This window comes from Stigmatopora nigra, chromosome 9 (genome assembly GCF_051989575.1).
Source record: "Stigmatopora nigra isolate UIUO_SnigA chromosome 9, RoL_Snig_1.1, whole genome shotgun sequence".
Lineage (NCBI taxonomy): Eukaryota > Metazoa > Chordata > Actinopteri > Syngnathiformes > Syngnathidae > Stigmatopora > Stigmatopora nigra.
Genome location: NC_135516.1, coordinates 9,357,308 through 9,380,380, shown reverse-complemented (window position 1 = coordinate 9,380,380; position 23,073 = coordinate 9,357,308). Strand labels below are relative to the sequence as shown.

Genomic DNA, 23,073 nt, shown 5'->3' with positions numbered 1-23,073 from the left:
CAACAGCAGGTAAAATCCTTTTCATACCTAAGCGCTGACACGCAATATTGGATCAGAACGCTCCGAGAGTTTGCTAGTCACTGTAGGCAGCTTCCCCTTCATCGGCGTCACATGGTAACAAATTAGGTGGACAGGGCAACGAACGGGGCAGCAGATTGGTGCATTTATCATGAGAGAAATAGATCATGTCAGCCTTGTCTGTTGACTCATACATGCTGCTGTGGGCCAGCGTGGAGGTGCTATATCAAATGGACCTGTAGGAAATGAGGCCTTCATGACAACTAATAGGTTTTAAGAGCAAGTGCAGCTTGGGAATGTGAAAGGTGCTCTTCCGACTCATGTAGAATTCTTGCTTTGTACACGTAAAATGCCATATTGGGTCTTCCATCTTGGCTTTTCAAGTGTTAGGAATGATGAGGCACTATAAAAGCGGTACTTGCTCAAAAACAATACATGACTGTCCAAGTCACACATGTTTCGGGATTGAGCGAAGTGACGGGCCACGCCCCCTCTGCCCATTTTTCTCTGATTAAGTCCTAGCCAAATATTCCATTTGTGGTCCGTGGCGGGCGGCTGAGACGGGCCCAGCCGACTGTGTCTGTTGACTGTGTGGCCTCGCCACCATTTACATTGTTCACTGACAGCATCATCATTTTGCTGCCTTAATGTCCACCTTGGCTGGCGTCTCTCCGTGCCGCCTCCCAACCTTGGCCACCACCCCCCATTTCTCCCTGCGCCCAAACACTCCATCCCAATAGCCTATTTTTGTTTGATCTGCCCTCATTGCAAGGTTGAGTGGCGGCAAAGAAGCCAGTGCAGCCCGAGTCATTTCCAATGTCATAAATTTCAATCTCCCAATGTTTTTTTTTTCTTCCTCCCTCCCTCGCTCCCTCGCTTCATCCCTTTCTCCGGCGGCGGAGCTATCACGGGAATTTGTCAATTCCGCTGTTGTTTTCTCCCTCCAAAACATGTATTGACTATTATCCTTTCTCACGTCTTTGCACACCTCCGCCACCGCCATCGCCGCCATCGCCGCCATCGCCGCCGCCGATAAAAAGCAATTTTCTCTCGGCCGCATCCGTGATGAGATCCAAATGAAAGATCATTAATGGGCGCTTCCGAAAGAAATGGAGTCCTGTCTCCTCTTTTAAATATGTTCATTCCTCTCAGATGCGCGCTCACATTTTGTCACTTTTTTAACACTGATGTGTATAACTTGGGGGAAGCCCGACGGCCATAACATTAAGTACACCTCCACTATGTAATGATCACGTATGTATAAGGCTCTTTTTGTTTGTCATTGGCAGAAAGATCATAACAGTATATGTTGATGAAGTATAAGCATATACAAACACTAATAACGCAGGCCTATTTCAATCTTTTTACTTTTGTGACGCATTACACAGAATTCAAAAGTACAACTTTACAAAGTTGCCCAGCGGGATCTTTCTTACGTCTCCCCATGGTTTAATGTCGGCGCTCACGAGGGTGCCGGAATCACTGCTCAGCAGAGCGCGACCCATTTGCGCACTGTCTCAGCAGCTCGCTCTCTAAGCAAACTTTACCTCCCACCTGCTGGTGTGCTCCCCTACCTCTGCTCATTAGCATCTCATTAGCATTTCATTAGCAGATCCTACTATCCTTTCTCAGACCAATCAAAAATGGATTGGACATCCATCTCAGCCAAAAAAATAGCTATCCATTTTCACCATTATAATTGACATAAGTAAAAAAAATGCAGTATATGCTTATTCTCGCATCGGTTAGTATTAATCTAGTTAAACGTACGATGGTGGTTGGTTAAATACTTGTATTTTGATTTATTGAAAAATATTCCCAAAAACGAATCGTTCACGATCAAATATTAGTTTTTATGAATAGTGTAGGTATATATTTTCAAAATAGTGAAAATGCAGGATAGCAATCTGCAACTACATTTGCCTTTGTGTTTTTCCACACTAGATCAGTTTTAGCGTAACACGCCTTTAGAAAGCAAGGGTGTAACGATCACTTGAAGGACAAATATGACATCCCGTATGATGCCGACGCCACACACAACATGGCCTCCAATTGATTTCAATGTCTGGGCTAGCAAGACACAGTAATTAGCCAGGTGAGCGGAGCGGGGCGGGGTCACGCGCAGCCAATTAAGAAAGTGACAGCCCGTCCAGTGTGGTGACAGCCGCGCACACGCTTGACATTCATACTCGGACTATTTTCAAAGTATTTGCTAACGAGGTAATTACCATGGAAACTGGATATCTGTCATCTATACTTTTACATCCTTTTGTTTATGGCACGCTTGAGAAGTACTATGAAACTGTATTCCCCAAAGAAAGACATATTATTATACTATTTTTATATTGTTTAACTCCTTGACTGTTCTAATGGGTCAGAAACCTGATTCCATCACTTTCCTAAATCAATAATTCTCAATGATTAATCCCAATATTTTTGTGGTTCTTGTTCAATGGCAGATGTTTTAATGGGCCTCGGAATCCCCAGATCTAAACCCTATGGAGCACACCTAGCAAAGACAAAAATAACACTGCAAAACTTGACACAGCATCTTCAATGATGTAAAAATGATTTTGCTGATAGCCGTAACATTAAAATAACAATTTTTCATTACAAAAAAAATAAAGACTGACGACCATACACTTCAGTCCGTCCATCAAAACAACAGAAACGAAAGCCAAAATGGACTTTAAGCGTTCTACTTCCTACCAAAGTACTTTGTGATGAATATCCCACCTGCCCCCCTCCACCATCCCCACTCTCCTCTTTTGTCTACCATCCCAGCACCAAATATGAAGTACATGTGGCAAAGGTGGTGGGATACAGTTATAAATGGCTATCATTTCCCCAACCACTCTGTCGTTCTCCATTGTGGAACGGACGTCGCCGCCGGGCTTGAGGGGAGCTGATGTGTGCGTCAATGTGGGAGGATGTGCGCTAGTGTGTGGTTGGGTGGGTGGGTGTATAAGGGGGGGCGGGGATGTTGGGGGGTAATAGAGGCAGCGGAAGGGTCGAGACTCCCACAGGAAATGTTTGACAGCAGAGCATCCGACGATGACATGGCTGTGTAGATGAGAAGACAAGTGCCTGAATTTAGCGGGTGGGGATTTCAGGCAGTGCAGGAATTTGGAGGGCGCCGGGGTGAACTTTCACAGTCAAATCAACTTTTGCTCACATTCATTCTACTTCAGAAAAACGCTTAAAGCCATAAAAAATGTCCTTCTACTTTTGAACTGTGATTTAACTGACAAGTTAAATTAAAATACAACAAATTCACATCAAAATGTGTTTATGGTGTTAAAAGTATGGTTCAATTGTCTTGTGCTTTGGGATATGAGTTGTCTTCGCACTCGTATAACTCGCATCTCAAGTCTAACAATGGATTTGTTTCTGGCTCCGCCTAAAAATATTCATGTTTTCAGTATGTAATATAGTACTCGATAAAATCTCGAATTAAAGCCAACACCGTTATATACACGCATAGGATTTTTTACCTGGTGGCCATCTTGGATGGGGCACCCAGCAGTATGTATAGTACAATAATAAGTATAATAATTCTCCTTGTGGGTCAATAACTGTTGCTTATATTGTTATATAGTGTCAATAAATAGCAAATAATATACATTTTTGCCCCTCCATTCCAAAGTCAATACTTTAAATCTTTCCTTTTCTGCGACTTTGTTTTATAGAAAGAGTTTGAAGTATTATGTTGGAAGTGTCTGCTAAATGTTGGAAAATTTCTTTGTGTTGTGATAACCCTCTTTAGTATTCTTACTTTAAGAAGCCTCCATTCTTTAGTGGCCGCCAGCGGATTTATTTGAGAATTGTTTCTTAATTGCACTTTGCATTCATTCATTGGGCGGCGCATCTGGAGACTTTGCGATTTTCAAGCGTTAATGACTTTTGGCTGCGTTCCCCAATTATGAGCTTTGACGTGATCTCCTTTTCTCTGTGATGGTCTTAAAGCACTTGGCAAGCAAGAAAGCAAGCCACGTCCCCACAGATTAAATTGATCTTTAAAACGCCACTGAAGATAAAGATAAACACTTTGACCAGGATGGTCCAGTCATTTGGAACTCACTCACTTTTCAGATTTCAGGAGTTATTGTTAAGAAATGGGAAATCGCCTTTATGCCTTTTTTTTTTTCTAGAAATGAAGGGCCTCATTTGTCTTCATTGATTTCATTTATAGCCTTTTTTTTAACCATAGCACATTTGTAGGCACTTTTGCTCATTTAAATGAATTGAACGTCCATTGTAGTCAATGGCAGTAAATAATATGACATTTAAAAAGGTGAATACAATCAACATTTATGTTTTTAGGGCCCATAAATAGATTTTGTCTCATTTTTTTATGATCTTTACAGATCTTGTTGATCAGATTTGGTGTTCATGTGTTTGTATTGAGGATAATTTAAGAACGAATAAGGGGATTTTCATCCAATTTGTAGCTTTTGTTGATGAGTGCTGTCCAATCATGTGGCTCATTTAATCCTTCTGCTGTTTATCACCAGCACTTTTTTTCGCTACCGAACTTGCTAGTTCAAATAAATTAGACGTCTGGTGTCACCAATTAGGCCAAAAATATGTCTATATTTTTCTCTTTTACACCACAGGTGTCAAAGTGGGGGCCTGTGGGCCAAATCTGGCCCACTACATCATTTTGTGCGGCCCGAGAAAGTAAATCATGAGTGCCGAATTTCTGTTTTAGCATCAAATTCAAATGATTTTGATTTTAAATATAGTCATTGCAATTTTTTTAATATTTTTTTTTCCAAATTAACTTTTTTTTTTCACTCCATCTAGGATCTATTGGAAATGTCATCCAATGAAGACCCGTTTGAATTGGACAGGCTGCTAATAGAAGAGACAAGTAGCAAAGAAGGAGAGAGCAAGAGAGGAGGAGGAGAGGACGGGACGCTGGTGGCTGACAGGAGGCCTTTGTAAATCCCACACTCATCCATCATAAGTGGCGTTTGCGCGCTCTGAAGGCCTCATAATAGCCTTTTGCATTTGCTGCCTTCTGGATTCCATTGGGAGGAAAACAGAAGAGAACACAAAGGTGAAAAAAAGAAGGTGAGGGTTCATTCATTCATTCTCTTTTCTTTTTTTTTTCTTTTTTTTTCTCAACGCATCATCATCCAACTCTGTTTCCACCCCCCCAACCCTACATTTTGGGGGAAAATCACTATCTGAATTGGAAAAAGGGCCCTGGGGCCACTAGGCGCAGTGTTTTTTTTTTTATTTATTATTATTTTTCCTGTATGGATAATTGACTCGCTTTGCCTGCTTGCATATAATTCATCAGTAGACCTGGCAAAAACAGGCCCTCGCTATCTCCTAGTAAGTGTTGGCGTTGACCCACCGCCCCCCCCCCCAAAGGAGCCGGTAGGGTGGAATGAGGAGAGGGAGCAAGTGGCGAGTTAGCGGATGAAAACGCCGAGATGATAGATGGGCCGTATTGTAGCGTTTGGAATGAATTAGACCTCACAAATACTCTTGAGCGCCGCCAACTGTCAGGTGGCGTCTTTGCTAATCTGCCGCGTCTCCGTTAATTGAGACATCAGGGCGATGGGAGGGAAACGTCATGGCCGACGGCGCCGTCTTTGGTCATAGCCTCAACGCAAATTTGATCTGGTGCGGCGCAGATGAGCGTTTTTTTGCGACTGGACGTGGATGGCGAGCTTTTGTTTTCTGGCGTGCTTCATCACGCCTGTCGTGGCGCTCTGGAGGCCTTGGTCCGCCAGACGCTGGCCTATTTTTCAAAGCACCTTTGGCGCACAATGTTGATTGGTTCATGCGAGGGTGGCTAAAGTATTCACGTTCTCTACTTAACTGGTTTTAGGAGAAGTGGTTATTTTTAGAAAAATTAGCATGAATATATACGGCGATTCTTCTCACTTTAAATGAATTGGATGTCGTTTGTCTGTTGATTTGATCAATTATTGCAAGTATTTTTGAGGCACTTTGCTAAAAATATTATAGAACATGAATATAATTGGTTTTATTAAAGGGATCAGGTCTTGTTTAAATGAAGCAGGTTTAAATAGTGGAAAAGGAAATGAAAATTATAATTGTAGTCATTAAAATAACCTGCATTTGGGTGGTTAACTCTGCAGGAATGTAGACAATCAAAATATAAAACCTACTGTAATTGATGAAAATCTTGAAATCGTTTTGCTTTTTTTTTTTTGCAATCATTTTTAATTGTTTTACTTTTCCACCTAAGTCAAACTTTTTTTGTATTATGTTGAACCAAAATATAGCAATATCCAAAACGCATGGGCATTTACCACCCTCTATTGGATAATAAATGTAACTGTTAAAAATTTTCATAATTTCAAGTACACAGGACACTCATTCAAAATAATACTTAATAATAATAAACAAAAGTATGGAAAAATAATTGCTAACATATAAAATCCCCCCCCCCCCCCCAAATCATTGCTTGCCATCTTAATGGGAATTTTCTTAAAAAATGATTAAAAGTAAAATACTTGTTAGTACTTTACATAATAACAGAATTAATACATATTTGGTCACGACAAATGAGTTTTTAAGCAAATGTATCTTTGGAATTTCATCTATACTGTACTTTATTTACATTTTGCCGGAATGAAAAGCAGCTTGCAGCTAACAGTATAATTGTGTATACATATAAATGTATTTTAATAATAATAATAATATATAGACACACATGCGTATTTTGGTTATCTGCTAGTTGTCACTCTTTCTGGACACACTTGTAACTTGACATAGGAAAACCTTCAACTTTGTCCGCTGATATGATGAGGGACTTGTCCGTTGGCCTTGTCAATTTTCTTATTCTCTGCAAAGTGCAACAGAGAGAGAAAGTATAACATTTTTTAGGACAAAAGAAAAGAAAAAAAATGTAAAACTCTTACGATACCTGAGAGATTGATCCTGAGGTTTTCGTGACACTGTAAAGAATCCACAAAGGAATCATGATAACAGAAGAGAATGCCAGCATGAGTCCCAGAGCGTAAGCCCACTGGGGGTACTGGTACATGTTATTGTACTTCAGAGGGCTGAATTGGACAAGGAAGAAGAGTAAAATACCCTAAAAAAAAACAATAAAAGACAATTTAACATCAGTGCCTGTAGATGAAGATCATTTTGTAGACCTAAAAATACGTCATACTTACAGTTGACAAAAAAGGAGTGACAAACTTCCAACAATATTTCATATAAAGTGAAGGCCGATAGCCAATCATATCTGTGATTTTATGATAGTAATTATCTGCACCTGCAAAGTAGAAACACTCCTTTTAAGAATCATTTTTTTTCAGTTTTAAGCTTAATAGTAATCCCTTTATTCGTTCTTCAGTTATCTTGCTCACAGACACATGTCAGAAAACCAAATACTTAACAATTTAATACATCCTGTCCCTTAGAAATAATAGTTTTTCCTACTCACCATATATCCATCCTATACAAAGTGACTCAATAATTGCAAATGTAATCAAGGGAATGCCGGTGCAGGCATAGTAGTCAAAAAGTTGAAAGACGTACAATCCTCCCTGCAGACCATAAAACAGAATTTAAAAAAATATATACATGGGTATGGGTATGTTATAGCAACACAAAATATTTGTACAAATTGTAAAAAATGTCTCACCTCGGTAACCATACAGAAGCCAACACCAAAAGAAATTCCACACAAAGCCAGCAAAAGTAGTTTCCGTCGGTGTCCAGCGAAAAAGACGGACGGGTACAAGTCTGATATGGATGTGACCAATCCCTCCAGATACACAAACTGGGAGAGAAAATATTTTTTTGAAAATTGGAACTCCTTTACTAGAAGGGTATTTTAAATGGATCTGACCTGACTGTCCACTCCCAGGAAGATGATCATTATAAAAAAGAATGCCGCCCAGAGTTGTGGCAAAGGCATCATGGCTACCGCTCGCGGGTAAGCGATGAATGCCAAACCGGGTCCTGCAATGGAAAAAAAAAAAAAAAACATGCTGTTTAGTGCCTGTGGGAAATGATTCATTTCCATAAACACTATCCATTCATTAGGAGCTTAAGCCAACTATAAAAATACTATATAAATACATTAGAAAAAGTTTCCGTAGTTTAAATAGTGATCCCACCTGATTCAGCGACTTCAGAGATGTCAACACCGAGCTCATACGACATAAAACCAAGAACTGAGAATATTGCAAAGCCGGCCACAAGGCTGGTTGCACTGTTCAGTAGGCACAGCGCAAAGGTGTCTCTGCAATCAAAGTCACAAATAAGGAACTTAAATTGTCCTGTTTGATTGGTCCCACAATCACTGTTCATATAAAAAAGTACTTCTTACTTGTAACAATTGTTGTTGTACTTGTTGTAACTCCCCAGAGATGCCAAACAACCCGTACACACAGCGTAGGAGTAAAATATCTGGCTTGCCGCATCCATCCACACCTGTTTTTTTTTTTATTCAATACACAACAGTGCAATCGTTATTTATGTAGCAAAAACGTGAAAAGTCATTTTTCCTTACTTGTGGCTCAGACAGACGATTGGGATCGGGAGAGAGGTAAAACCGAATCCCATCCCAAGCCCCGGGCAATGTCAGACCACGGATCAGCAAAGCAATCATCATCACATAGGGAAAGGTGGCCGTGAAGTAGACCACCTGAAAGGGAGGTCCCAGTTAGCGTAATACTTGGACTTTTGTACTTTGGCCCAATATTTTCCCCATCCAACCTTTCCCGAAGACTTGACGCCTTTCCAGACGCAAAAGTAACAGGTCACCCAGCTGAGCAAGAGACAGCCGGCCAGGTCCCAGCGAACGCTTCCCATTTCTTCGATCCCGCTAGACAAACTTAAGACCCTCCTCCTAAACAACCACCAATAGATCAATGGCAAAATCCACAGTCTAACACCCTCATTTATGGATTGTCTTCTGTGGTTTACGTACTGCCAGAATTCTTCCACAGAAGATGTCACATTTGCAGGAACGCTGGCGTTTGCCAAGTTGGTCTTACGGTAATCAACGCAGTGAGCTGGTGGAGAACAGAGTATGTGTTGTGGTAGTTAGCAAAAGAGGGACATTTGAAATGGTTTGGATGCAAAGATCATTTAGAAAAGAAAACATATCTAATACAATTCCCAGGTTTAAAAAAACTGACAGGCAGGCCACACTTATTAGAATGACTGATTATATTACTTTTTTTTTCTTTTTAAAATTTTACAATTTCTCTTAGCTATTTTTTTACTAAGGCATTTTGTCATTTTGTATTTATAGAATTATGTACATTTTCCTGACTTATTGTGCTATTTAAATCAGTTTTTTTTTCAAAATTTGGATCATTTTATACATATTTATTCTTTCATTTTCTGAACACAGGGGCAATTTGGAGTGATCAACCAACTTACCCTGCACGTTTTTGGGATGTGGGAGTACCCGGAGAAAAGCCACGCAAACCCACCTGGGATCAAACCCTCGACTCCAGAACCGTAAGGCCGACATACTAACCGCTCATCTGCCAAACCACCATTTCTAGACTTCTTAGTCTTTATTTATCATATAATTGTATAGTGGCCAGGCATCACTCATGTGTGTCCTTATATCAGGTGACCGCTACATACCTGTATTCCAGGTATTGTTACAGCTAGCCCACGGAAGCTCGGATTGGAATGAAGAGAAGAAGTAGAGGAAGGCCCACGCTAGGATGACGATGTAATACATGACCGTATACAGCATGATCAGCAAATTGCCGTAACCTATCCCTATTAGACAAAGGTCAAAGGACATTTTTTTTACTCCGATCCTTGACAGATTCCTCCCGAGCGACGTACCTTCCAGTAAAGGACATATTTTCCTCCAGCACGTAATGCCGCCTTGCCCGGTCAACTGTCCCAATGACACCTCCAGGAAGAAGATGGGGATTCCGCAGGTGATTAGGAACAACACATATGGGACCAAGAAGACGCCTTTTTTCCGGGAGAAAAAAAACAAGGTGACTTCTGAGTCCTATCGGGTGAGTTTTTTTTACGCTTACCACCGCCGTTTTTGAAGCAGAGATATGGAAATCTCCAGACGTTCCCCAGACCGATGATTTCACCCACCACGGCTAGGATGAACTCTCGTTTATTGGACCACTTTCCCCTCTGGATCAGAAGCGGGTCGTTGGGATCGGGATCACTTTTCAGTGGATTCTCTTCGGGGCTACTCTTTGTCTCCATTTGGACTTTGAACGGATTTTTCAGATGGAAATCACGCCACGGAGCTGACGGTATGCATAGCCGACGTGAAGCGCTTTGCGTTGTCAATGTGTTACAAGCTACAAGGACGCCGTCGTTCTAGTCAAGAGTGACCTCTCCTTAAGTCGATCTGCGGCATGAGCTTGCGCAATGTTCATACATCTTGTGTAAGTTGTGTATAAGCGCTGAATAATTTACACCAGGGCGGTCAAACTGACGACCCCTGGGCCACAAGTGGCACGCTCTTAGGTCCAATAGGGCCCACGGGGGTGCTCTGTCTGACTTTGTAGATCATTCATACTGTACATTTAGCAATGGAATGCTTTTATTTTTTGCCAAAACTAGAATTTTGCCACTTCTGTGATGGCGTGCGGTCACTATTTGACAATGCACAATGGCAGCCAATGAGTTAACAAAGACCCCCAAACCAGATTGTGTTCATTTTGGCAACAGCAAACATAATATCAGGAGTTTTCTGATTATTTATTTGCAGGAATCCTACAAGTCCTTTAAAGTGAGACCACCAGCCCACCTTTGGTAACCATTACTCAAGAACCGTTCCCTGAAAATTTTGAACCTTGGTCTCACGGATGGAAAAAAAAACAGAGCCACGCACGCCTTTGAGGTATTTGCAAGCTTATATCTAATCAGATCCAATAGCATACTCCCCTCACAAACGTTGTGATGTTATCTGGTTGTAGTTAGTAATTTGAGGAAGAAACACAAAGCGTTGTTTTTATAAATGTATAGCTCAAGATTTTCATGATTAACTCTTCGCAAATCCTTTTCACCGCTTGGTTTATTCATTGACTGTACAGTATGCTTCGATGTTCCAACTTGGAAGAGCTGATTGTCGTTTGATTACATTAAGAAATATCAATATGTCAAAATGATAAACAAACACTAATGCGTCGAGTGTCATGGCAGAATGCCGAAATGTTCTTTATTGTATTGCGACGCATGTGAAAGAACTTTTTGCACACACAGTTGAATTGTTCCGAATTAGGAGATATCAGCATCAATTAAGATTCATTTTTAAAGGTACCCGGTACCGTGTCGCTTGCGGTTCTTTCTTAGGAACTCGTCGTCATGACGTGGCAGTGATGCTTAACGTTACGCCCTCAAGCTGCGTTTGACCAATCGTAGGACCAGACTGATATGACCTCTGTGGTATTTTTTCTTAAAAATGACCATGCATAGTAAGGCTTTACTCTTAAAAAAAAAACGACCATGGATAGTAAGGCTTTTTTTCTTAAAAAATGACCATGTATAGTAAAGCTTTTTTTATGAAGAATGGCCATGTATTGTAAGTCTTTTTTTGTTAAAAAAAAAAAAATGACCATGTATAGTAAGGCCTTACTATACTATGTCGTTTTTTACGAGAAAAAAAGCCAGACGCAAGATAGACATTTATAAATAAAAAAAATATATATTATTCACTAACTATTTCTGCATTGACATGATAAGAAACTTTTACTATTTTCACATATTTATGTGTCTACAGTATTCTTAATCAGATATGAATTATTATATTCAGATTTTTATTTTTTATTAGACCATTTGAATCTTTTTCTCAAGCAGTTTTTTTATATATTGTTACAACACAATTTTAACAAAGTAAATCAATAATAAAGATCAGATTTTTGCTCAAATTCTTTTTATAAAACAGCGACCCCCACAATATTGTTTTTGAGGGATCAATGAATTGACTCAGGGGCAACATTTTTATTTTATTGACATTGAAAATAAAAGCAAACATAGAAAAATAAAACCACAAAACATTCAAAAGCAATATAGTGCAAATAATACATAAATCAGTAGTAGAAAAATAGACCATTTTCATTTCCGCTGTCTTCTTTTTCTCCTGAAAAAGGACATGTTGAAAAACAAATACATAAACTGCATAATATTGGACATTCTTAATAATATTATAAAGCAAAATGTGGCAGAAACATCATTACCATTCCACCAAGGCAAATCTGGCATTGATGCTATTCCATAACTGGAGTTGTACTTTGCTCGAAAACACGGATTCTGTTTTTTATGTGGCTTAGTTTGGCTTTCAAATAGTCGCAACGTTCTTTTCTCTCCAAAAAAGATGGATCCTGTAACACAAAAACCCAAATAAAATATTATTAAAACAGTATTCCTTTGGTTACATATTGCAAATGTTGAATTTCCACATCCTCAATGGACGGAATTCAACTGTAGTATGTAGTATTTCTGCCCATTATTACATTATTCATCATTACTTACACTCTTCTTCTGCTCGTACTGCTTCAAGAGGTTTTGAATCCTCTCTTGATCCTGAAAAAAAAGCAAAAAAAGTTGAATAAAATCCGATAAACTGAAAATTTTGTGCACCTGGGAATTTAATGTAATCCCATTATAATTGTTCATATTGTTTATGGTTTTATTAGGAAAAAGCACCAGTTTTGGGGTGAAACTTAGCACAAAAGTTAGGGCTATGTGAGTTTAAATGTTTCGAATTGAAATTAAATGAAATAGATTTTTCTTAATTAAATAATGAAAGTATTTTTGGGGTAATTCAGCCACCTGTCGGCTTTTTCCATCTTTGATGAGTTGTGCCACGACAGAATCCAGCTCGGTGAATTTATCCAGGGTGGCACGGATGTCTTTGTAAAGATCTTTATACTCCTGGTACTGGTCATTGAACACAGCTCTGTATTTTTCCTTTTCTTCCCCACAGCTGATCTCCGGGTATTTTCTAGTAGAGGGAATGATTTAGTAACAGTAAGCTAACTTGTCATACCAAATCATGACAGTAGATGGCGATGCTTGAAAATAGTGTGCTCACATCACATAGTCTGCAATAACGTGGACTTGGGGGGAGGAAGCAGGTGCAGAAATTTTGACTAGGGGTCGACCTTTAGTTGTTTTCCTGTCGGCTTCGGTCTCGAAGGATATGTGTTTTGTTTTTGGTGGCATCAGGAGGTTGGAGTGAGGGTTTTCCTCTGCATTCTGAAAGACAAAATTAAAATATTTAACCATTGTCTGGACTTACAATATCACTGAAATATTTTATGGATTGTCTTTATGCTTATAATTTCATAAGCACTGCTTTTAAAATATGACTTTAATCATGGGAGACATGTTTTAACAAATGTATCTAAAAATAATCTATTAATATCCTGATGAGTATATCTTAACTATCCCTTTCATCAATTTAAATTCCCTGGTGGGATAACTCACTCAAGGAGACAGTTTATTGCACTGTGTAAATTTTCACATGTTAAAGAGAACTGAACAAGGCATTACATTTAATTAAAAAAGCCTACTGAAACATTGCGAAGGCTTTCAAAGTGTCATACATCATCTGCACATATGTGACAGCAGAATTACAGCACCTCATCCATCTGTGTCACATATTGAAAACACTAAAACAAGCGCACGGTCAATTGAATTACGTTCTAGTGTTTGCCAGCAAAAAAAAAAAAAAAGCTGATCCGCCAATACCAAAGTAAGCAAACTCACTGCAGATTGTCTCCACTAACGTTAAATTACACCCGATTTTGTCTCCCTGCTTTTTGTTTTGGCTTGTGAGCTTTCATTAGTGCGATTGGTCATGTCACTTAATATAAATGTAAACTGTAAAAAATAAATAAATAACTGGAAAAGCAATCATCCAATCCCAAGTAAGTTTCAATGCCATTGACAGTGATAGACGTCCATTGATTTGAACTGGGAGTGATTGACAAGCCTTTGTCATCATTGCAATCAGAGCACCTGGTGAATTCAGCTGTGTTACACATTGTTTGCCAAGACAAACAATCATGCACAGGACAGGCTCTGTTTTTACTATTTTAGACGTTTTAAATATGCAAAAGACTAAAAAATCATGCAGATAACAAATACTGTCATCTCAGAAAAAAGTAATTTTGGTAATGTCTTGAGTTGCATTTTGCAGAAGTGCATTTTTAAATGCCTAGTCCTGCCAGCAGGACACTTTTTTTTTAACATACAACACACACACTTCAATGTAGTGCTAAGTTCATTGAGAGCAACTACAGGTAGGCAATTTTAAATATTTAAGATTGTGCTATATGACCATAACCTCTGATATTTGATCAATTTTTAGGTGCCACACCCACAGAGGACTCTTTTTTTGTTTTGGTGCTCAGCCTGGACATAAACAAGAGGGTGAGTTCAATTTGATTGTTTTTGTATGGAGACTAGCTGTTTTCCAAGTTAGATTTGGTTGTAGCTGGTGCTGTTATGTTGTTGTTTTTAATATCATAATTACTGTGAAACTGATTTTCTGCTAAAAGAAAAAAAACTCTTGCTAGAGAGATGCATTGACCATATAAAATAATGTCACTTGATAAAATTGGCAATGCTTACTATTTGTTGCATGTAGGGCCCAGTCATGATTTAGATGTTGTCTTTTGAGGGATAGTGTTTCTTGTATTTACTCTATTGTAATACAATTTTTATCTTTTATGTGACCACATAGCGATAGTAGGTTCAGGGTGTAACTTACTTTTTGCCCAAAGTTATACAGAATGTATTTTAATGTATTGCTGTGCAAAGCATTCTTTCTTCACTAAAGCCCCATACTATCTTCCTTTTTGGTGTTGTAGAAATGGGAAAAATGGCAGATTTGTAGCCAAATAGTAATTCTGGATGGCTGATATCCAATGTTTGTTTTTTGTACGATTTGGGTGGTGTGGCGGGGAGGGCAGGTTGATATTCCGTGTAGTTCTAATTATGTTGTTGATATCTGATTTGCTGTGATCCCTAAATCCCATCCCCCTGAGAGTATATTAATGATACAACCTTTTTATTTCATTTAAAAAATGTAGCCTAAATACCTTTTAAAAAAATTAGTACTGAATAAATAAACAAAGATTATTATCTTGTTGTAATGTTAGAATTCCTATATATACTTATATTAAATATCACAATATCTAAAACAGGGAACATATCTGGGTAAAAAGAGCAAAATTATTAACTAAGAGGACCCCCCTTTTAAGTGATGTACTCTCAGTAAGCAGGGAAAGTTGACACTGATTATATTTTAGCGCTGTTATAGAATTCCTCACCATTTGGTTGACCCCATAGTCCAGCCTCTGGCGTCGTCTGTCCTCATGCCGCCACATTTTCAGACAGACCACGAAACTTCCCAGATACATGATCACGTTGACAAAAAGGAACGTAGTCCCCGCCATCTGACCGCCTTCCACTCGGCACAGAGAGCCCAAGATAGGGTTGATTCCCATCGTCATGTAGCACAACCCCCCGCGGTTCAAGTCGTTCACGTACACGATGGCCGCCGCCATGTAGAGTAGGAACAGCGTTATGTTGATGGCCGCCTCGGTGAGAGGCCACCAGGGCGCGTTGAGGAGGATGGTGCGATAATACATGGTCATTCCCAAGACTAGGAGTATCATGGTCAAAACCCAACACAGTCCCACCACGGACACCACAAAGGGAGTCTTGGGTCCGCTGTAGCCGTACCCCGACCCGGACCACCCGTTGTTGTAACCGCCGTTGTTCCAGCCGTACATGTTGGACCATTCGCTGTCTTTGTGGATGTAGCCGACGATGCAAGCCACCACCATAGCGCCGAAAAGAAGCTCAATCCCAGCCAAGACCCGTAGAAGGCCAGGCCATGACTTCAAGTAAGAGTACTTCTGGTTGTACACCTTCAACTTCTCGGCGTAGTACTCTGCAGGATGGATGCTTGTTAGAAGAGAGTCCTCATTTGGGCTTTGGGAGTTTCCTTTCAAGAATGGCTTCCTGTCCTCTGGAAAAGGACTGGCGGGGGGGCTCACCCGGGTTCCGTTAGGGAGGATCTGGATGGGACTTGCTTCGGAGTCGTCGCCGCTGTCTCCTCCTTGTTTCCAGTGTCGCTTTATGCTGCCCCACGAGTTGGGGATGAGGAATTTCAGTTTATTCAAGCTCCCTTTGGAGACGTTGTGGTCCTCATGTACATAAGGGAGACTGGATGTGTTACTGGTGGAGGCGTTACTCGCGCTGGTTTCTGGTGTTGGTGTGTGAGAAACCCACATGGGCCCCCTGGTGGGCTTCTTCATTGTTTGTGTCATTCACTGTAGGAAGAGGAGTGACAGAAACAAAAGCTTTTATAGTACTCTACGGACTCGTTGTCTATTCTTGGGGTCTTCCGCAGTAAGGAAAACATTTTAGAACAGAAGGAAGTTGAGTTTTTTTCATTAGTTTGAGTGTCGTAAATGGTAACTATGCCAAAGTTAATGTGGAGGACCATGTAAAAGCAGTTTAAGAGCAACTTAGGTTCGTTTTAAGTTTGAATGGTTAGTGATCCGTACTATAGTAGCAAATTGTTAAGGTTCAGACTTACCTGAATGCCTGGAATTTGGATTGCTTGCCTCATGTCGGTGTTGTGTTTCTCTCTCGGGAACTGATATGGAGAGCAAAATGGCTCCTTTAAGGTCCAGCCTTTTCTCAGAGACTGACTGTGGACTTTGATAATCACTCCCGCACATGCGCACACGTGGGGCAAGTAGGTGGGAGGTGAAGCTTAAATATTAAACTTGAACAGCTTGTGCCAGCTGGTACAACCCTGGTTAACCTGGCAAAAAGAGTGGGACAGCATTTCAGTGGGTGAAAATGCAAATGTTCCTGCATTATGAATCACAATTTTTCAACCTGAATCATTTTTCTAAGTTTAGACGAAATATTAAATTAAATATCCTTTAAACTGTCTGACATGTATGGAAGATATGGATTCATTTTAAATGCTCTCTAATTTCAGTGTTTGATAAAATATTGGTAGAAATTATGATTTTTATCAACGCATGGATTAATGATTTCTTAATTAACTTTGTAAAATGTATCATGTACATATGATGTCTCAGCATGTCTGTCAAAAAATATAGCTTTTTAATTTTTTAACACATTTTCCTCTTTTTCATTTTAATGTCACTGCTCGCCACTAGAGAACGCCAAATACTTAACTTTCTTCCATGGCACTCTGATGAGGTGAATGCTATCGTTTTCCTCCTCGTTAGCCATGAGCATATTTAGAATGCTACAAGCCTTTGTCTTTTCTGTTGAACACCAACTAACAAACTCATATTTTATCTAAAAATATTAAAACATTAAAAAAATGTTTTTTACTGGTCCACTTTTGGCTACGCAAAGGCCAACAATGCTAAATTCAATGATTAGCAACACATCATTTGTCACATGGTCAAAGCAGTCTTAAGTAAAATAAGTTGATCAAAACTAGTCTTACATTAGCAGTGTTTATGTCGGAGGAATTCTTTACACACATTAACCAATATCCACATAAACACTGAAAATAAACAAAACCAAAGCAATGAATTTACTAAATATATGAACAAGCCTACCTTCTGTAACGGTAATTGACCCTTAACCCTGGCTTCCTGGCCAACAGCAAAATGGAATTAAATCCCTTCTTTAAAATTGAGATAAGTTTACCTGAGGTGATAGTTGGACTTTAAGTTATACTGACATTGTGGAGGAACTGTAAATTTGACTCCAAACGAAACACGTATGCTTCTCTTCTTCAGTTTGTTTAATCTTAAATAAGTAGAACTGCAAATTGACAACATTTGGTACTGTATCTTGACACTCCCATTCAAGCATTCAAAGGATGATCCCAGCTATAAAATGTGTTTGAACGCATTGTTGATTTTCATATGTCGGAAACCGCTCAGGGCAAGGGCATTCGTAGTGACCCCCAAATCCATTCTCCACCCACACGCTCGGGTAGCGCAAGCGGCATCGAACATAGCCTGCTTCCTCAAGTGAATAAAGTCCCACCAGTGGCCCCTGCCTTGCCCGGGGCAACCTGGTCTACTGCCGCATTGCTTGTCCTCCGTCCTCAACCTAAGTAGTCATTAGTAATGTGCACAGGCATGCAATTATCATGCAGAGTGGGACTATCAAAGTAGTTGCACACATTTGTATGCTTCATATTTCCGTGGTCAATTAATATTAAATATATTTTTTTAATGTTTCTAGAATATATTGACCAAAGGACCCCAATCTATCGATCGTGTTCTAAAAGATGGTGTCAGTTAATTGCATTCTCTCAGTAAAAAGTATACTAGTACTGTCTTTGCTATTGGATTTGTCGTTTTATGAGCCCTTTTGGCCTATCACCCACAACACTCTGCTATCTTGACTTTGTATGACATACATGACCAGTCATATAATTTTTGAAAGAGCTGTCGGAGCAAGAAATAGCAATATTAATTATGTGCTACAAGGGTTTAGAGTGCCAAAGTTGTGTGTTCTATGTACAGTATAGAAGGAATCCAGTATATTGTATCTTTTAGTCAATACACATGGCTTGAGGGTTCTTTCTTTCTTGCTCGCTAAATGAAGCAGGGAAGTTACTATATAGCAACCATCGACATACAAAGATGGAGTGGCTAGAAGAGATACTATACATAATAACGGAAGCTGAAATAACAACAAAAATATTTGTTTCGTGGAATAATTTGACGTTTTAGGCCTGATATATGTACCTTAAAAAACAGCAGGAACGTGAATTGTGAAATTGATACTTGTATTTCGTATGATTTCTCCAGTGTGTAGCAAAGGGTGTTAGCTTCTGGGAATAGGCAGGCCGGGAAGCATTATTCACCTGTGTGCTACATGTCCGTTTGCGGACACATGTGGAGAAGACAAGACTGGGCGGACATTTAATAAATGACTTCCCCCGCCTTCCTCAAGCTGTCCCCAAAGGACCCTTGGACAACCTGGTATGATCCTTGTACGCCAACGGGGACAGCCCGCTACTTTCCCAAGTGTGACGGCCAAATGCAGTAGTCAGCTTTGTTCAGGAATCAGCCCAAGGATTTCTTACCCTGTCAAAAAACACATCTTCACACGTGAATTTAGACATTGGGAGAAAACTGGAGTACCTAAAGAAAACCCATGCAACATCCAAACTCTGCACAATGAGGTCCCACATAGGATCGAGCCATCGACCCTAGAACTGTGAAGCCGACACTTTGACCACTCTCACTGTGCTGCCAATTTTAAAAAATATATTCATAAAAAAACCTTTCTTTAACCATGATTAATTAAAAAAAAAGGTATTGAATTAAATGACGCCAGATGCAGACCTTTTTGGGGTGGTGTAGTAACACGTACGGGGTGACTGACTCTGCTAATCTGCGGGGATCTCGGCCTAATGCCAACTCCCTCCTGATTTGGCTGTAATTAACCGCAGTGAGCCCTGTTTGTACATGTGGACATGAATAGACGCTCGTTATTTGACTGTGCGCGTGGGGTGCGTGCTTCACCTTGGATCAGGGCCTCAGCAGCTGCGTGTCCTCTGATACGGCGTTTGTCTTTGTATCAATACAACCATCCTGCCATCCTCTTTACAACCTTAGCCGACTGGATGGCTACGTGGACTAAAACGGAGCACGGACTCAAAATCAATGTTATCGGTCTAAAAATAGAGTAGACAGAAGAGGGAATGATCACAAATCAATGGGGAAAGTCTTTAATGTCGTGACTTTGGTTTTCGACCTGCAAAATGAAAAACCAGCAATGAGCATACAGAGAACATGTTCAAACCAATTGCCATCCATTGAAAGATGATTTTTTTTCTAGTGCTACCAATGTACATTATGCATCATGAGGCCATGTACACAGAACAACATTTTAAGGGTGGGTTTTTTCTTCATGGGGGGGCTTGTGGATTGCTTTTCAGGGTAGACTATCAATTTTACGGTAAGATGGCGGCCAGCTAATTTAGAATTTGATATAAAAAGTTTTCAGGCATGTCGGGGAAAACACTGTGGGTGGGTGTGTGTGTATGTTATTTTCATCCAGCCTAATATCTCCAATCAAAATATATATTTTTTAAAAACTAACAGTTGCCATTGATGTTGATAGTTGTCCAGTCTATTTGAACTGGGTCACGCTGCCAAGCCCCTCAGTTCAAATACATTGGACGACATTGCCGGGGGCTGTTACGGAGGTCTTTTTGCGTGGCTCGTACTCCTAATGATGACAGATGATGAACACGAGGCAAAACCTCACAACGTAATAAGGAGATTGAACCATGAGACATGAACAGGCATACGGGGTCACGTCAAAACCCCTGCCATTAGCCGTCATAAGTAATTGGATGACACTGATTGAAAGGGAGGCGGTAATGATCGAATGGGATGGAGAAGTCAAGGTGTGGAGGGCATGGAGGGGAGGAGGGCATAGGATAAATGCATGCTTTGTCAACTCAAGCCAAAAGTGGGAGAAAATATTCATGCTAAATTTTGTCTTGCGTGGCTAACTGGAGGGGTGATACTTAAAAAAAAAAAAACACTCAAATTAGAAAAAAAAATCCTACCATGTTTTTTAAATGATTATAGAAACCGGGTTGTACCACTGAGATATGGAAAAAAAACAGAACATTTTTTGGACTATTGATGAATTAAAACAGATGATCGGGATTTTTCTTAAATTTCCTGGAGCGCTTACATGACTGTGCGGTTGCTAGGCAACCAGCAAGACTCCCAACACCCGACTAAGCTTAGCCAACAAATACATTCTATGATGTGTCTCTATCCTATCGTGTTGCAATTTTGGAATGCAAGTAAACGTTTTTTTTGCTCTGAATGTTCATATTTCACTATCAACAGGCAGGCAGAGAGTTAACTCCATGAAAAATATAACAAAAAAAACGCAAGTTTATTTAAAAATCCCCCCCCCCCTCCATTAAAATTGTTAAATTCAATGTTCAGTACCCATTAAAATTTCTTCAGCACTTTTATTCGCATCCCATTTCTGTTACCATGGTTTTTTCTTTGCCTCGTTTATTTTTTATTTATTTATTTATTTTTTAAAACAGGGAATGCATTACAGAATCACATTTACTGCAACTCTCAAGGCCGTGGAGAGAAAAAAATGAGATTTCGCTAGGAGGGGAAAGGCGACAAAAAATACAAAAAAGTGGAGGTAATTGAAAAAAAAAAATCCAAATCTAAATTCAGCAAGCCATCCAAGGAACATAACGTTCATTTACATTTTCGCGCAAAACCATGCAAAGGGAACAAGGTGTCCCCCCCTCCCCCCCACATCCCTCCCAACCCTTTTCTCAATTTAGACCATTTACACCAGCAGCCCTCAAGACATGCCATTATCTGGTGAGCACAGGGAGCTCTAATTAGTGGTGCTGAGGAAGGTACACGACATTTTCCCACTGTTGTGTAAGGGTGTTCGGGATCTGGCGAAAAAAGTGAACTCATTTCCATCTAAAGCCACTTTGGCTTTCTCCCGTCGCCGTCTGTTAGTATCAATGTAAAAGTAAAAGCTTCTCAAAATAAGGTTGCTGAATGGAAGGCGATGCTACGCATCGTTTAAGACGTTTTTTTTTTATCATTGGAGAGGAATGTATCTGAAAAGGGAATGCAATGCTGTAGTCGGACCGTTAACATCGTAAAAAAGCTCTGAAATTAGTAATTAAATAACCCTCTACTATTTGTACATTCAGGCACTGAAAAATCACATGTCAATATGTAACTAAAAAAGATAGTCGCTCTCATTTTCTTCCTTGGTAAGAACAAGGAAGTTGAAACCTTGAAGTTGGCAATTTGTGTAAATTTTTTCCTACCCAGTAGTAATGCCACGGCGTCCCCCTTTCAGTCCGCTTTTGCGGGACAATTCTTCTTCTCCCGGCCGGGCGTCCCCCGACGGCTTAAACGCTAACCTACGGGAAAAAAAATCCATGACACCAGTCTTTTTGAAAAGGGAATTCCAAAGTTTGGTCTCACCCTCGTCAAACCCCGGCGACCCTGCACTCGGTCCATTTTTAAGGGCTTTTACAAAAAAGCTAACTTGAACAGCCATACAATGGCTAAAACATAAACCATATCTCTACTTTATCTCGGCTTTTCAGTCGTTATCTTTTTTTCATTTTTTTTTGTGTTTGTTTATGGGTTGCACTTGAATTTTTTCCTGGTCTTTTTCTTGGATTTTATTGTATTTTTTTACCCCGCCATTCCTTCTTTTGGGAAGTGCTCTGATCCAGGCCTGTGCTGACATTCTCAGTCACAGGGGGAGGAGAGAAATTGGAATGAAGGGGAGATGGAGCTCATCGGGTGGAACGGAATGACCGGACACTTTTTGGGGGGTGAAAGGTGCTGGTCCGGGGTTATCCGCTATCGGAGGAGGTGTGCGGCGCGGTGGACGGCGAACGCCGCCTACGGGCGGTGGACGTCCAGGAGCGCTCGGAGCGTTCCGAGCGCTCCGAGGCTAGCGAGGCGGGTCGGAAGCGGTGAACGAAGCCGTCCAGGAAGTCCTGCTGCTGCTGGGTTATGGCTTGGGAGATGAGGCACGGCAGCGCCTGCAGGCTGCCCGTCACCGAGTCCAGCTTGTCCTCCAATGTGCCGATTCGCTTGTCCAGCTCCTCGCTGCGTTCCTGGAGTTCTGACACCAGGTCGTACATCACATTCTGGGTCTGAGCAAGACGGACGGATATAGCAATTATTTCTCGGAAGGCCGGTTAAATGTGTTATCATTGTTTTATCTGCAGATGTATTGGTCGTGTTGTTCTGTATAGGATGAGAAATAACCAGGAAAGTCCATAGTTTCACTTTTTTAGGTGGTTCAGTTCCTTTTCACATTGAGATTTTCGCAAGAGTTCCAGGACAACAAACCCATTAGTAAAATACCAAAAGTCAAAAGTCACTAAGCTGTGGAAGTCAACCAAATATTTGGGAAAAATGTGGTTTCAGAACTGGTTTGCACCAGATTTGTCACAATGGGAGACCCGGGCCACGGTTCCTGAAGTCTTGGCTGTTTCAGTCCATAGTCTGCTAACTGGACGCCACTTAATTGGACGTCTATTGT

The 23,073-nt window shown here is 40.3% G+C and overlaps 3 protein-coding genes and 2 long non-coding RNA genes across 9 annotated transcripts in view; 2 read left to right on the top strand and 3 right to left on the bottom strand.

The window, feature by feature from the left end:
• Window positions 1-4,839: 4,839 nt before the first annotated feature.
• On the top strand, window positions 4,840-9,710 carry LOC144201217 (uncharacterized). The gene is made up of 3 exons (XR_013327295.1): window positions 4,840-5,094; window positions 9,380-9,489; window positions 9,607-9,710. It is a non-coding gene; the product is annotated as an uncharacterized LOC144201217 (long non-coding RNA).
• On the bottom strand, window positions 6,590-10,453 carry LOC144201214 (sodium- and chloride-dependent GABA transporter 3-like). Its single transcript, XM_077723668.1, has 14 exons — window positions 10,035-10,453; window positions 9,832-9,966; window positions 9,622-9,762; window positions 8,951-9,035; window positions 8,737-8,869; window positions 8,531-8,665; window positions 8,348-8,451; window positions 8,136-8,260; window positions 7,865-7,977; window positions 7,658-7,795; window positions 7,457-7,559; window positions 7,185-7,285; window positions 6,929-7,099; window positions 6,590-6,847 (listed from the first exon to the last, which is right to left on the bottom strand). Exons 1-14 carry the CDS (start codon window positions 10,216-10,218, stop codon window positions 6,743-6,745), a joined length of 1,773 nt encoding a protein of 590 aa, XP_077579794.1. The 5' UTR covers window positions 10,219-10,453; the 3' UTR covers window positions 6,590-6,742.
• A 1,500-nt stretch (window positions 10,454-11,953) lies between these two features.
• LOC144201215 (MARVEL domain-containing protein 2-like) lies at window positions 11,954-16,717 on the bottom strand. Of its 2 annotated transcripts, XM_077723670.1 has the most exons (7): window positions 16,577-16,717; window positions 15,300-16,307; window positions 13,055-13,218; window positions 12,793-12,964; window positions 12,493-12,543; window positions 12,198-12,341; window positions 11,954-12,100 (listed from the first exon to the last, which is right to left on the bottom strand). In XM_077723670.1, exons 2-6 carry the CDS (start codon window positions 16,302-16,304, stop codon window positions 12,228-12,230), a joined length of 1,506 nt encoding a protein of 501 aa, XP_077579796.1. In that variant the 5' UTR covers window positions 16,305-16,307; window positions 16,577-16,717; the 3' UTR covers window positions 11,954-12,100; window positions 12,198-12,227. The 2 variants fall into 2 exon arrangements, with proteins under 2 accessions (XP_077579796.1, XP_077579795.1); XM_077723669.1 differs by having other exon boundaries at window positions 11,954-12,341.
• Window positions 14,204-23,073, top strand: part of LOC144201216 (uncharacterized) — a 38,886-nt gene continuing 30,016 nt past the window's right edge. The window contains exons 1-2 of the long non-coding RNA XR_013327294.1: window positions 14,204-14,267; window positions 14,336-14,397. This is a non-coding gene — a long non-coding RNA (uncharacterized LOC144201216). The remainder of the gene's footprint in view (window positions 14,268-14,335; window positions 14,398-23,073) is intronic.
• The window catches only part of kcnn1a (potassium intermediate/small conductance calcium-activated channel, subfamily N, member 1a), a 39,747-nt gene continuing 37,605 nt past the window's right edge, over window positions 20,932-23,073 (bottom strand). For 2 of the 4 annotated variants that reach the window (XM_077723666.1, XM_077723665.1), the window contains one exon: window positions 20,932-22,681. In XM_077723666.1, coding sequence (XP_077579792.1) covers window positions 22,376-22,681 — 306 coding nt within the window. In that variant the 3' untranslated portion in view covers window positions 20,932-22,375. The remainder of the gene's footprint in view (window positions 22,682-23,073) is intronic. The other 2 variants (XM_077723667.1, XR_013327293.1) reach the window with 2 other exon arrangements.

Excerpts from the sequence above, each read along its gene's own strand:
- LOC144201214 (XM_077723668.1), bottom strand. The coding sequence starts at position 10,218 with ATGGAGACAAAGAGTAGCCCCGAAGAGAATCCACTGAAAAGTGATCCC. Across the intron at positions 9,763-9,831 it reads AATATGTCCTTTACTGGAAG|GGATAGGTTACGGCAATTTG; the intron begins GTACGTCGCTCG and ends TTTGTCTAATAG. Across the intron at positions 9,036-9,621 it reads TAACAATACCTGGAATACAG|CTCACTGCGTTGATTACCGT; the intron begins GTATGTAGCGGT and ends GTTCTCCACCAG.
- LOC144201215 (XM_077723669.1), bottom strand. The coding sequence starts at position 16,304 with ATGACACAAACAATGAAGAAGCCCACCAGGGGGCCCATGTGGGTTTCT. Across the intron at positions 13,219-15,299 it reads ACTATGGGGTCAACCAAATG|AATGCAGAGGAAAACCCTCA; the intron begins GTGAGGAATTCT and ends TTTGTCTTTCAG. Across the intron at positions 12,544-12,792 it reads AAGATGGAAAAAGCCGACAG|GATCAAGAGAGGATTCAAAA; the intron begins GTGGCTGAATTA and ends CTTTTTTTTCAG.